This window comes from Coffea eugenioides, chromosome 2 (genome assembly GCF_003713205.1).
Source record: "Coffea eugenioides isolate CCC68of chromosome 2, Ceug_1.0, whole genome shotgun sequence".
Classification (NCBI taxonomy): domain Eukaryota; kingdom Viridiplantae; phylum Streptophyta; class Magnoliopsida; order Gentianales; family Rubiaceae; genus Coffea; species Coffea eugenioides.
In genome coordinates, this window is record NC_040036.1 from 75,555,819 (window position 1) to 75,569,470 (window position 13,652).

Consider the following 13,652-nt stretch of genomic DNA (forward strand, 5'->3'; position numbering starts at 1 on the left):
ATAAGAACTAATATGCTGATTCTATTTGACTGAGAAATTTTAATGCCACCAGGAAAATTGATCAATTGAACATTTAGAGGGTAAAGTGATGAAATTGTATGGGGTTTTCTTGTATTAACATCTTTGTTTTTTCTATATTGGGATGTGTGGGGAATTATTTGCTAGGATTGGGGTAGGGTGGGGTAGGCAGTGGATAGCCTTTGTTTTGTTGGGACTAAAAAATCAAAAAGACATTATTGAAAAGTCCATCATATCATTTCTTATAGGCTAAAGCACAATAATTACGTACAAATACTTAATTGCAGGGATAATTTCAGAAACCTCTCTTAAAGTGTCTAACAATTTCACAAGTCTTCCTGAGATTTGTAAAAGTATACAAACCTCCCCTGAGATTAAGATTTTGGTAACAAAATTAGTCCAAATCATAAAAAAGAATAATATTAAAAATACTTTAAAAAGAGAGATGAAACTCTTATTGCATAAATATCCCTTATGCATGTATATAAGTTGTATTAGTAAAAGAATGAAAATAATTAAAAATTAAAAATAATTAATACACACATTTCACCATTCAAAAAGTTTACATTTAATATATTAGACAATACAAATATATAATAAAACTACATTAATGATCACAAGATTCAGCAAAACAAACCAATCATATCTCTTAACATGAGATTTGTATAATTCTTGTGATTTTGAACAGAAAAAAGTTTCGAATTTTGTCTTTTTTTCCCCTCATTTTTTTTTTACTTTCACGAAATTAGTTTACAAGTATCATGGTTTTAAAAGTTTCAAATTTTTTTTTTCATGAACAACTTTCTTTGCTCCTGTATTTTTTCCTTCTACCAAAACCTCTCTTCTTACACTGCATACAATTGATTTTTGATCATTGTCAAGTTCTATCAATCACAAAATAACATAATTTGATATATCCATTGGTATTATTTTGTAATTGCAAGTCACCATTCATCATTAAAGAAATTTTCAACAGTTACTTCCATTAGTTAGTTACTAATATTTAATTAGTATTCTAATTATTCAACCGTTAGATATTACTTTCTAATAAGACATAATGTACTAGCGTATATGAGTAATTTTTCTCCATGTAATATGAGTAACTAGGCCCACAATTCTGTCAAGGGAGGTAAGTATAATTTTACAAACCTTAGGAGAGGCTAATGAGATTATTAGAAACCTCAGGGGAGGTTTCTAGAATTATCCCTTAATTGTATTGTATGTATTCTCCATGTTGTGTTATTTTTCTATGATGAAAACGACCTGCCACTACTACGTTCTTAATGTATGTTTTTATTTAATCTAATCAATCAAATAATTAAAAGGTGTCAAACACTTTAGTCTTACAGCCATTATTACTACTGACTACTTAATAGCTTTGTGTAGATAAGAGTGGTGGTTGAGCCATTTCTTCTTTTGGCTCCCTTGATTCCCTCAGGTGAGCATAAAGCTCTCATCTTTATACTATTTGCTTTGTTCCTTTTCTTGATTGCTGCATACTATCAAGTCCTTTATCTTCTTCTTTCTTTCTGGTGAAATTTCTGGGTCTTGATGATCCGTGTGGTATGTGATGATCAATTGCTTTATCTTCTATGTTTGAGTTGAATTTCGTCTGGGTTTGTGTGTTACCGTTGATTCTTGGTAAGCTCGACTCATTCAGTCATGAACTTTAGTATCTGTATGGTGAACTAGTCATAATTGGACTTTTGGAGGGGTTTTAGCTTTCTTGATGGGGTTTTGTTAGATTTTGGATCAATATTTGGGCTTTATTTGATCTTATCATGAATTCTGAAAAGTAGGATTTTCCATACTCATTCCGAACTTATCAGCTTTGTAATTTTCAAGTATGCATCTTTTATGGGACTGATTCATATGCTTCTGATTTTGGTGTTTTAATTCGTTTTGGAGCTTTATCGGTTTATTCAACCGACAATTGTCAGCATAGTTGTCATTTGGAAAAGCTCGATTTTGGATGTAGTATCATGATTATGTCAACGGGTCACTGATGGCTTGGCCCTTATGATTTAAATCCTTTATCATGTTCATTTAGATGACACTTTTTTTTATCAATAAAACATATTTAATGGATACATTGATATGAGAAGTGGAGGATTAAATTTCAAATTCAATTTATAAAAGAACAATTGTAGATAAAGAAGATGTTTTCTTTGTAATTATAAATTGATTGCTTCCTTTGTGTTTGATGCAGGGATCTAGATATCTGTTTTTATCGTTGGATGCTTTAACAGTGTAAAGCTTCATACCGTAAGGCTTGTTGATTGATGGGGTCTGAAGGGCCTCCTGCTGTAACCATCCATGTGACTGGTTTTAAAAAATTTCATGGAGTTGCGGAGAATCCTACTGAGACAATTGTCAGTAATCTAAAAGAGTATGTGAAAAAAAGGGGTTTGCCCAAAGGGGTAATCCTTGGCAGTTGCAGTATTCTTGAGACTGCAGGACAGGGAGCAGTTGTTCCTTTATATCAGACACTGCAATCTGTTATCAGCACAGCTGAGAACGAGTCATCCACTCCTGGTAGAGTTATTTGGGTATGTTTGTTGCATTTGTTTTTCTCTTCATCTGCTTCTTTTCGTGCTACCATTAATGAAGAAAGCAAAGTATTGATTGATTGCTCACTTATACATGTATTAGCCAAACTTTGACATCTAATGACTCTCTTAAGGCCAGTATTTTTGACATTCTAAATTATTCCCTTGTTGAGTAAGACATTGGGAAAATGTGAATTTGGACTTTTGCTGGATTGCATGTTGAGTATGGCATTGACTGGTAACTGGTCTGTCATATTTGATACAAGTGTGCGCGCTTGTAATTCCTGATAAGTACTGGTTTTTCAAAATGTACCTTTCCTCTCAGTTTAGAAAGGCTCCTTTCAGTAGATATCAGGATCAAAATAAACTTCAGCATTGGTATTTGACTCTTTAAGTACCTTGACTAAGACATTCTAAAATTATGTGATGGATGCCTTCACGGCATTTATTAATTTGCATTTTTTGCTAGAAAAATCGAGCCTTTAACTGCAGTTACTAGTGACTAGTTGAATGTTAATTAAATGAGAGTTGATTGTTGAAAGTCCACAGAAGCATGTGCATCAGGCTGAAATCAGAGTTCTCAATTGGACATGATTCACTTAACTGCTGGTTGGACTTGTTGAAACATCCTTCAGGCATTTCAGCTTTAACTCTTGGTTGGGTATTACAAAGATGACTGTGAATGTGATCAAAAATTGAATAGTGGACTTACTTTCTGACACCTATCTATACTCTTTTATGAACAAGTGCTCAGACTGTCCACCTATAATATTAAACTATGGTTATTGGATGGCAAAGTATTTAACTTTAAACCAAAGTAATGCCTTTTTTCTGCTTCCGTGCTTCCAGTGTTAGATGTACAACCTGTATTGCAAAGAAGCCAACCTTCTATTATGTTTTAAAAGAAAATTACTAATAAGGAACTTTGCATGGTGAGTGGTCATTGGAAAGTGCAACGCGATCAGAACACAAATAAAATTCTAGAATTATCAGAGAGTGATTGTTATTAACTTGTTATGGTTGTGATTTGAATGTCTGCACCATGACTCTAGTGTAATCACATAGGATTGTTTAATGGGTTTAAACAGTTAAATTTCCTGAATTCATATAGTAACTTTTCCAATTATCTTGATTCTGAGTCCTTAGGTCCATTTCGGAGTTAATAGTGGTGCAACAAAGTTTGCAATAGAGAATCAAGCAGTCAATGAAGCTACATTTCGCTGCCCTGATGAGATGGGGTGGAAGCCTCAGGTCTGTTGTTGCGTTGATCACTTTCTCATTTTAAGTATCTATTTCCATTTCTGACTTAGTTAGTGCTTTAACATCTGTCATTTCAGAAAGTCCCTATTATCCCAGCAGATGGTGGAATTTCAAGAGCACGAGAGGTATAGTGGTTTTATGGCTTCCTTTCGCAGCTCCAGAAGAAACTTCTGTATCTTGCTTCAAGTTTTTTGTTCAGATAAGTTGACAACATGTGGTGGTGTGAAAAAATGAATAGAGGTGCCACTAAGCTGACTATAATTCTTAACAGTGAACGGTGGCCTATCTAGAACATGTTATAATTTCATCTACTCTTGCATCCTCGGCATGCTCTTTCACCTGCTTGTTGGATCACTCTTTTCCTTGGATGTTATCCCTGTATTTCTTTTTCATCTCATTTCTGTTACCTCCATTTTGCATGGTTCATTTTGTTCCTTTTTGGATCTCTCTTTTAACTGGAAAGGCTTTTCAAGTATAGAGTTAATGGGTATGAAAATTGCTGAAGTTTCTGATATAGGTTTCTTTAGAACTGTATTTGGTTTGCCAACTGTATTATGAAAAGGGTGAAACTGAGATGATTAACTTCTGCACTTACAAATCATGGTTTTTGTTTGTGGGCATGATTCTGGATTCAAAGACACAAGTTTGTTGATTTAACTCAATATGTTTTGTTCCTGGAGTCTGTGGGGGAGGGTTTGGGGGAAGGAGAAGACTTGGGCTGTTTAGTAAGATGGAAATCGAGCAGGATTATAATGCACAACCTTTTTATGTCATGCAATTAAATTGATTTTTAGTCCTTTTCTTTTCTTCTTGTGTACATTTTTACCCAAAAATACCTAATTCCAGAGAAATCAGTAACTACATTAAAGGTTGAAATCGGTGGTTGACCTTCAGATTCTAACTGCTATGTTTTTAGATGCCATATATCCTATGCAAATGAAAGAACTGACCAAAGGAACATGCACTTCCTGGCCGCCTAATACTAGAATAAGAGATTAACACTGTGCAGTTGAAACTTACATCAGGATAAACCTTTCCTTTGTCAACCTTGATGAAGCTGTGTCACCTATAGTCTGTTTACCGTCTCAATTTAAGTGAATACGTAATTTTAGAAGAAATCAATGCCTTTCTATAGATTTTCCCAGAGTAAAGGGAGACACTACTATTTCAAACAGATGTATCTATATTTCGGTAGCTCTTCAGAACTCTCTAATTTTTTAAATCTTATCTCTGTAGTTACTCTTAGTATTCCTTAGCCTAGCTTCTGTTTTTCTCAGTACTTTTATTTGTTATGTTGTAGCATAATTCATTGCATCTTCTGGAGCTTGTATGATGAACTGGGGAACTGATTATTGGTATATGTTTGATTTTTTGTGCATCTAGACTTCTCTTCCTGTTGAAGAGATCACAAAGGCATTGGCAAAGATGGGCTATGAAGTGATGACCTCTGATGATGCTGGCCGATTTGTGTGCAACTATGTATACTATCATTCCTTGCGTTTCGCAGAGCAGAATGGAATCAAATCTCTATTTGTACATGTGCCTCTCTTCTTTACTATAGATGAGGAGACACAAATGCAATTTGCTGCTTCCTTATTGGAGGTACTTGCCTCTTTATCTTAGACTATCACATTCTTGTCTCTCTTTTCATCTCGATCTGGTGGCATATTTGCCTCGTCGTGGTGGTCGTGCATGTGACGATGGATGCAGATATCTCTGTGTCAAGCTTCAATAAACTTTTGATTGTATGTGGAATGGAAATGCGATTTTTGCTGATGAATGATATCATATATCAGGGGTTGTGTTACGATATTTGAGAAGCACAATGGCTTTTGAATATTGAAGCAATGGTTCATGTTGATTTGGTGTATCTGATTGCAGCTTTTCAAGTTTCCTTTACTGAACGCCACAAATTTTCTCCTCCTGCTCATAAAATTTCTTTGCAGATGGAGACAAGACTCTTTAATTCAGGTTTTACTATTACTGTGTTTCTAAATGCTGTATTTGTTTGATCCAATTTCCAGTAAAATCCAGGTTTGAAGTTTACACATTTCTTAGTTTGTGATAAGTGGTACACCATTTCCCTACTTTCCTCTCTTTCATTAAACTTGAGACGGAGGCCTTCATCCGTTCTCCATTAGGAGCGTTTTTTGGGTAAGTAAGAATTTATTAGTACCCAAGAATCAAAATAACATAGTACGAGATATGTTTCAAGTCAACAGCTTTAACTTGCACAACTCACATTTGACGCTAATCTCACAACAGTTTGAGATGCTTTGTGTATCGACTACAAATGTAGCAGCAGCAACTAACGATCAAACACTTTGCAGCCATCTATTAGTATCCGTCTTCTTGACTTTCTTGAAGGAGAACAATCTGCATCTGATCACCTCAAAGATCTCTTCTTGAATAACTTTTGTATCCTTGCATTGATTCCTGAATTGCCTTGCATTCCTTTCTTTTTTCCAAATGCAGTAAACAACAGATGCTAGCAAAACTCTTCCTCGGGTTTTGGCATGAGATTTGCCTTTGAAGTTAATTCCAACCCATTCAATCAAATTGCTCCAATTGGTTTGAGGCCATTGGACAGCACATTTGGATTTGACGAAACTCCAAATACTATTAGTCACAGAGCAATCAAAAAACAAATGACTGTAGTGTCGTATGCACCCAGAGGCAGGAAACCCCATCACCTCCAAATTTTTGCTACTAGACATATATGTATATATATATAACCACATTAATTAGTTTTTGGATGACTATAGGAAATCTCAACTGAATAATTAAATGAATGCACAAATTTTTGTCACTCGATGATATGTATTATTATACAGTACCATAAACAAATTAAAGAGAATTGGTGTTTCAACTTGTTCCAGGTTGCAGGACGGCCATTTTTTGGTCAACGGCATCTTTCATGCCCCCTCCCCTGGTGGGTGTCACCAAATGGTCGCTGCTTCAATAGCATATGACGGACGCATTTGTGTTAGTTTGGACTCGTTGGCCAAGAGCTAGCCAATAACCACAAATTGGAATGTTGTGAGATGCTTCACCTTTTTTTTCTGATTGCACTCCTATGTCTAGTCAATAAATGAGGCAGGAAACCCCATCACCTCCAAGATTTGGAACAAGAAACTCCACTTTACAGTGTCATATGCTTTATGCAAATCGACTTTAATGGTACACCGTGGACTCGTTGTATCCTTGTGGTAGTTTCTCAGTAGTTCTTGTGCAAGTAATACATTGCCAACAATTTTCCTCCCTGGAACAAAAGCAGATTGTGAGGGACTAACTAGTTGAGGCAAAATCTCTTTGATTCTATTTGCAATAATCTTTGTAATACACTTATACGAAGTGTTACAACAAGAGATCGACCTATAGTTAGATAAAAAGGAAGGGTTCTGGACCTGAGGACCCAAAGTCATGATTGTAGAGTTAATTTCCTTCAAGAGTTTACAATCTCTAAAGAAAGAGATCATAGTTTTTGTTACCTCTTCGCCAATAATAGGCCAAACCTGCTTGAAAAACTTAGCATTGAAACCATCAGCCTTCCTATTAGCAATAGAGAACAAATTATGCAGAATTTCTTCAGCAGCAACCTCCCGCATCAAGTAGCTTTGTTGGTCTTGGTTGGGGACTTTAGCAACAAAAGGAGAAAAATCAACAGGAGCTTCATCAATATGTGATTGTGGTGGGTCGAGCAATTGCCGAAAGTGGGATATGACTTCCCTTTTCAACTCATCATAATCTTCTACTCGTGTCCCATCTTTCCTGGTAATTGACATTATTCTATTACACCGATTTCTTTGGTTAACCATTTTGAAGAAAAAACTCATATTTTGATCTCCAAGATTCAGCCATGAAGCTCGAGATTTTTGCTTGTAGAAGTTCTCTTCATCTTGACCGAGGTCTCTATACTTCTTTACCAACAAATTTTCTTTGGAAAGCAATTCTTCGTCCCTGAGATGGTTATCAATTTGACTTTGAATGGCCTTCAGATCATTTTTTGCCTCTAACACTTTCATAGATAAGTCCCATATTCCTTTTTGTTGAATTTCTTCTACTCCTGCTTCGTCATTTTCAATTTCTGACAGATACTAAACATGGGAGTCCCTCGAACATCAATATTCCATGTTCTTGCTACTAAAGGCATAAACTTCTCATTTTCAGTCCAAAAATCAAGAGAATTTAAAGGGTTTCTTGACTCTTCGCATTTTTGGAAGGATTTTCACAAGAATTTTAGCATGATCAGAGATACCTTTAGGTAAAAAACTAGCATTAGAGAAGGGAAAAATGCCTGAACCAACTCTCATTAACTAATACTCTATCAATTTACCTGTAAATAATATTCTCATCTTGCCAGTTATTACACCATGTGAACTGCATCCCTGTGTAGTTCAAATCCTCTAACTCAGCGTCAATACAACAGTCATTAAAATCATTCATGTACTGTGGCCAATCATTGGAGCCCCCGCATCCTTCATATCCAAACCTGATAGCATTGAAATCTCCAGCTATTATCCATCGAGTGGAGTGCATCAGGCTAGCAAAGTCTACTAGGTCCTTCCAAAACTCTTTCCTGTTTGTGGAGTCATTGTCTCCATGGACAAAAGATATAATGTACCTGAAGTCTAATATTATTCATTGAGTTAATCTTACAATGCATGACTTGGTCCGAGGAGCCAATACAAAAGACATTCAAAAAGTTTGGGTTCCAACACACCCAAATTCTACCAAGAGAAGACCAGTTGTAGTTATAAAGAAATCTCCAAGAGGGAGCAATTGCAGTTGAGATTTTATCTTTTTTCACAGCTTTCACTTTTGTTTCCAAAACAGCTCCCAACTTAATATTATTATCTACCAAAGAAGACCTGACTTCCTTTTGCATGATAGATTTGTTCAATCCTCTAACATTCCAGCATCCAGTATACAGAGACAAAAAGTTGGGATAAGATTTAATATTGATTACCCTTTGCAGGGGATGTCCCCTGCACCATCTTCTGACAAATGCTTGTTCTTCTTCTTCTTTTTCTTTCCATTTCTCTTCTTGAAGTTAGCTATGATCTCATTCAAAATTAGCACAAGAAGTTTCAAGTTCCTCGATAACTTCCGCATCAACAGCATTTAACTCCACAAAGGAATTGTAATGTGAAGAATCCTTGGGCTGGTTTTGTTGTGGTGCAAGTGCAACCATTCAAAATTCCATCTTGAACAATCTAGATGTTTGTTTCATCAACTCAAACAAACATGGGAATTAAGGGCAAGGGGTGCCATTTGTGAGCCCTCTTGACTTCTCAGCGTGTGTCCTAATGGTAATACACCATTAATCAGGCCAACTAAGCAAAGATTGGTTCTAGCAGTGAAGGAGTGTGTCGGGGCAAGACCAACACTAACCATAATCTCCACATCGACCATATGTCTATCAATAAAAAGCACAGAAAATAAGTTATCCAAGTCCTAACTCATCAAAGATTTGTGGATCCCTCGTCCAAAATACGAACATTTTTTAAAATCTTTTAGTTCATGTATTTTCACTTTTTGCTTCACACCTAATTTGATGTAATAATATACACTGTCAGCGTGTGAAAAATTAATCCTAACAACATAATCAGCCTTATGTCTGTTAATTTGCAAACCGGAAGGTTGATAAGTATTGCCAGTATTGGTAACGTGATGATACTATTCTTCTTCTTTTTCTTTTATCCAAGAAAAAAAATTAGTTTAAATTCATAAGCTCAGAATATCATCTCCTTCATAAAATCACATTTTGATGTTCCTATCGGCTAAACTGAGTCTTGGAGACAGATATGAGAATTTTTTTTCAAAAAAAAAATAAAATCTTGTGAGGTATTTTACGCAAGTGCAAGATTGACTTGCGCTGGAAAGCTTGAAAACCCAATCCTATTGCCGTTTGAAATTTGAGCCCATCTTGAGGACTGATCTGGGCTTTATTTGGAGCGGGAGTTCTGTTGAGTTTGGAAAAGGAACCATAGACCATATCCGTTATGGAAAATAACGTCTAATTACCTAGATGCTGCCCACTGCAGCCTGATTTGTACACCAACATATTTTTAGTTTCTTATACACTATCACTGTACAGATTTTTTGTTTTATACTAGCAGGTTTAGATCATTACTACATGATATGAATTTAAATTTTAAATTCAAATCATGCACATGTGGTATGTATCTGTAGCTACAAGTATAAAAAAAAAGGTTATTATCTTTTAGTCACTTTACCCACTTAACGTTATCTTTTAGTTGAAATGCTTAACTGCTAATCATTATGACAATCTTGTCTCTTCGACTTTCTAATCATTATGCTAATCCTTTCTTAACATATTCAATGCATAAAATGCAGTCAAGTTTTTCATAAATTTTCTTTTTCCATGTGACGTAAAAACCACTAATGTGCTAATCAACAACTAGTAACAAAGTACGTATAAAGGCTTGATACCACATTTGCAGGTTGATTAAAATTGATTGTCTCTAGGCAGTAGAATAATTAGGATAAATTTTGCATATATATACACGATTACATTTACCACAGCTCATATTATAATGTAATTAATTATTGGAGAAACAACAAAATATAAATTAGATTGTCACCCGTGTAGATTATAGTAGCTACTAATTGTCGTGTAACACCTGTCTTAACATTGCAAATGGTATGCTAAATAAAAAGAAGCAGCTTTATCTCAAGACTGCAAGTCATATTTGGGCTCTCATTGTTGTGCTATTCCAATCATGCAAGCCCCTTTCTCCTAATAGCAACAAAATGTTGTACTCCAAAAAGCCTAAAACATATTACAACAAATAAATAATATTTTTGACACTGACAGTGTATTTATAGTATAAACTACTTAAAATTATATATATATAACACATACATTAACGAGTATAGACGCATGTCACATGCATAAAATATGAATTTCAGAACAAAATTAAAACTACATGATATATATATCTATCTAAATATGCTAGTATATATAATGTTGGTGTGAGAAATACCCATCTTTCAGCTAAGCACAAAATAGAGTTATGGTGCATATCTCTTTAAGAACTTGATGCAAAATTCCTCGTTCTCACATCTCTTATTACTTCCCTGCAATGTTGTCGTGCTCCTCCATAGAAGGGCACAAATCCAACCGCTTTAAATCATCTGTCCCAGATTTTGTCTCTGTTCCATCTTTGTTTAAATGACATGTGTATTATACTATTGGACTTATCCCCAATAAAATTTAAGAGTTATTATTGCTGAACTTATTCACAATAGAATTTTAAAACTTATTAATCAATACACGTAGCAGTTGAACAAAGACGGAACCAACGGGATAAAGATGAAATTCGAGACAGTCGATTTCAAAACGCAAATCCAACAATCTTGTTGGAATACCAGCACATAGTAGTGTTGTGATTTGTCCATGAAATTCAACTGCATGGGAGTGCGTGCGAATGGTGGAGATCTGGGCATGGATATGTGCTTGTGCTCGTGCACCGGCCGTCAACTTTGGAGAGCATGCTTCCTCCTCCTCCATTGCCCTTTTGAACTTCGGAATGTTGTGCTAATCATACAACACTAGGAGAAAACAGCCGCCCCTCCACTTGCAGTTTCTACTATGAAATATATGGACTTAATCTGTATTTTTTTTTGTTTTTATTCCACGATTCTTTTCATTTTTTGGTCAATTTTAGAACATGTTGAAGAAATTTTATTCTCTTCTCCCACAATTTTTCTTTAGTTTCTTTGGAATACAATAATTCCAGATGTTAAATGGATTTAATCTATCATTAGGGCTGTAGGTGTCAACGCAAAATTGAAATAATTACATAGCAGGACCACCATTAGCTAATACGTGTATGGGGATGGTCAGTTGATGAGAAGTCAAATACGCAGAGAGAAATCTCTATTATAGTGTTTTAGGGATGAAAATCAAGTAAATAGGGTGTGAAAAAAAAAGTTAATAGGGTTTGTTCTAGGAGCTTTTTTTTTTTTAAACGAAGCTAATAGTTAAGAATATTAGAAGAAGCCCCGAAAAATGCAAACCAATTTGTGTCTGTTTATTTGAGCACCTTAAGTACAATAGATTAGGTACGTACTATTTGAGATTTGTGGTCAAGGAAACAATTTATGCTAACTTAATTAACGACTACTTTGTCCTGTCTGTTAATAAAACACAGGTGATTAACCCCTTGATTATCTTTGTAACAGGAAATTTTTTAGTCAACTCCAAGAAAAGAAAAATAAGCCGTAGTCTGATTTCAGGGGGAAAAAATTTGGAGGAAATAACCAAAAACAAAATGAAAGAAAAGTTGGACCCAAATAGGCAGCATTCTTAGCAAATAGCAGTAACTAGGTATTGAGTTGTTCCACTTGATTTACTCATTATTGGGTGAAGATCCTCTCCTTTCTATTGGATTTCTCTCCGTTGATCTTTTTTTTTTTTTTTTTTGACGACTGGGGGTATCCTGGTCAATTGACCAGATTAATCCCCCCAGGCTGGAAGAGCCCGCCCCAAGGATTCCAGCGCGGTACGGAGAGAGAGTCGAACACGGGACCTTACTCCTGAAGAGGAGGCTACTGGACCGGTCGCACTAACCCGGGGGTGGATTTCTCTCCATTGATCTATCCATTCATTTATATCTAAATCATTGTCGTTTTGTAAATCAGCCAATTGTGCCATTATTATTATTATTATTTTGATCTCTAGATCAACATACTAAAAAATGATATAATTTTTTGAGAACATTTCAACATTCAACTTAGACGAAACATTTAAAAGGTGAAAATGGATCAAAATTGTAAATAATATTCGTAATGATTAATCAGAGAGTAAAACCTAATCAATTTAATACAAAATTTGATGTATAACTAGCATAAGTGATGAAATAGACTATGAACGATATTGATCTTTGAAAATAATTTTTAAATTAACTTTATTCGAGCGTAATGATGAGAAATTCTCTCCAACTCAATAGAGAGGAGCCTAGTCCTAACATTGTGCAGATCCTTTTTGCCCATCTGCATGCGTAAAGAGAGGAGAATATATATGCAGTTTTTGCTCTTAAGAAATTTGCAATTGCTTAGTCTATTTTTGGCAAACCTTTTGATGCAATTATGATTTGCTTGGCCAAAAGTAAAAGCCAATGGCTACCTTGTATTCGAAGTCAGAAGAGTTACTACAGCATCAACAAAACCCATCATGACGCTTCCACTACAACAAGAACAATTCAATTGTAGAGATGTCTGAATCATGATGTATATACCTATCTAGTTTTATTTCTTGGAGAATGCCAATGGTTCAACTTGACTTTTGTCTCTCAAATTTTAGCTATTTCTAGCGTAATTGAGTCCAGCAAGGTTCAGTTTTTCTTCTTTTGTTCTTTATTTTCTTTCCATTTTATGGAATTTCAAATTAGTCAGCTCTATCTTGAATCATGCAGCAGAAACCTGACAGAGACCTAGAAGAAACCTTCGATGCTTTGTTAAAAATATTCTGTAACTTCTTTCTTCTTGAAACTCTTATAAAGCTGCTTTAACCAGTCATCTATATCTTGGATGTCAATGATGCTACCTTTGTTTTTAATTTTTAAAGGCAAAATGATCTTCTTTATTTCAACACAAATTCAGCAGCTATAAAACAAGAGAAGTAGAAAGTTTCTGTATTATATATTCTAAAAACATCCTGTTAACAAAACCTCAGGAGTTTAATATTAATTATAATTGACGTGCCAATTTTATTCTTTTCCAACTATGGCTTATGTGAAAACCCTTTCCTCTTTTTTGGGTTTGATGAATATCTATGCAATACTTAAAACTGACAGC

At 35.0% G+C, this 13,652-nt stretch overlaps 1 protein-coding gene across 5 annotated transcripts; it reads left to right on the forward strand.

Annotated features, from left to right (window-relative positions):
• Positions 1–1,353: 1,353 nt before the first annotated feature.
• LOC113760759 (pyrrolidone-carboxylate peptidase) lies at positions 1,354–7,044 on the forward strand. Of its 5 annotated transcripts, none has more exons than XM_027303469.1 (6): positions 1,354–1,456; positions 2,228–2,567; positions 3,714–3,818; positions 3,905–3,952; positions 5,211–5,429; positions 6,707–7,044. In XM_027303469.1, exons 2-6 carry the CDS (start codon positions 2,301–2,303, stop codon positions 6,797–6,799), a joined length of 732 nt encoding a protein of 243 aa, XP_027159270.1. In that variant the 5' UTR covers positions 1,354–1,456; positions 2,228–2,300; the 3' UTR covers positions 6,800–7,044. The 5 variants fall into 5 exon arrangements, with proteins under 5 accessions (XP_027159270.1, XP_027159275.1, XP_027159273.1 ...); XM_027303474.1 differs by lacking the exon at positions 6,707–7,044 and adding an exon at positions 5,624–5,887; XM_027303471.1 differs by lacking the exon at positions 1,354–1,456 and adding an exon at positions 1,494–1,581.
• Positions 7,045–13,652: the final 6,608 nt, after the last annotated feature.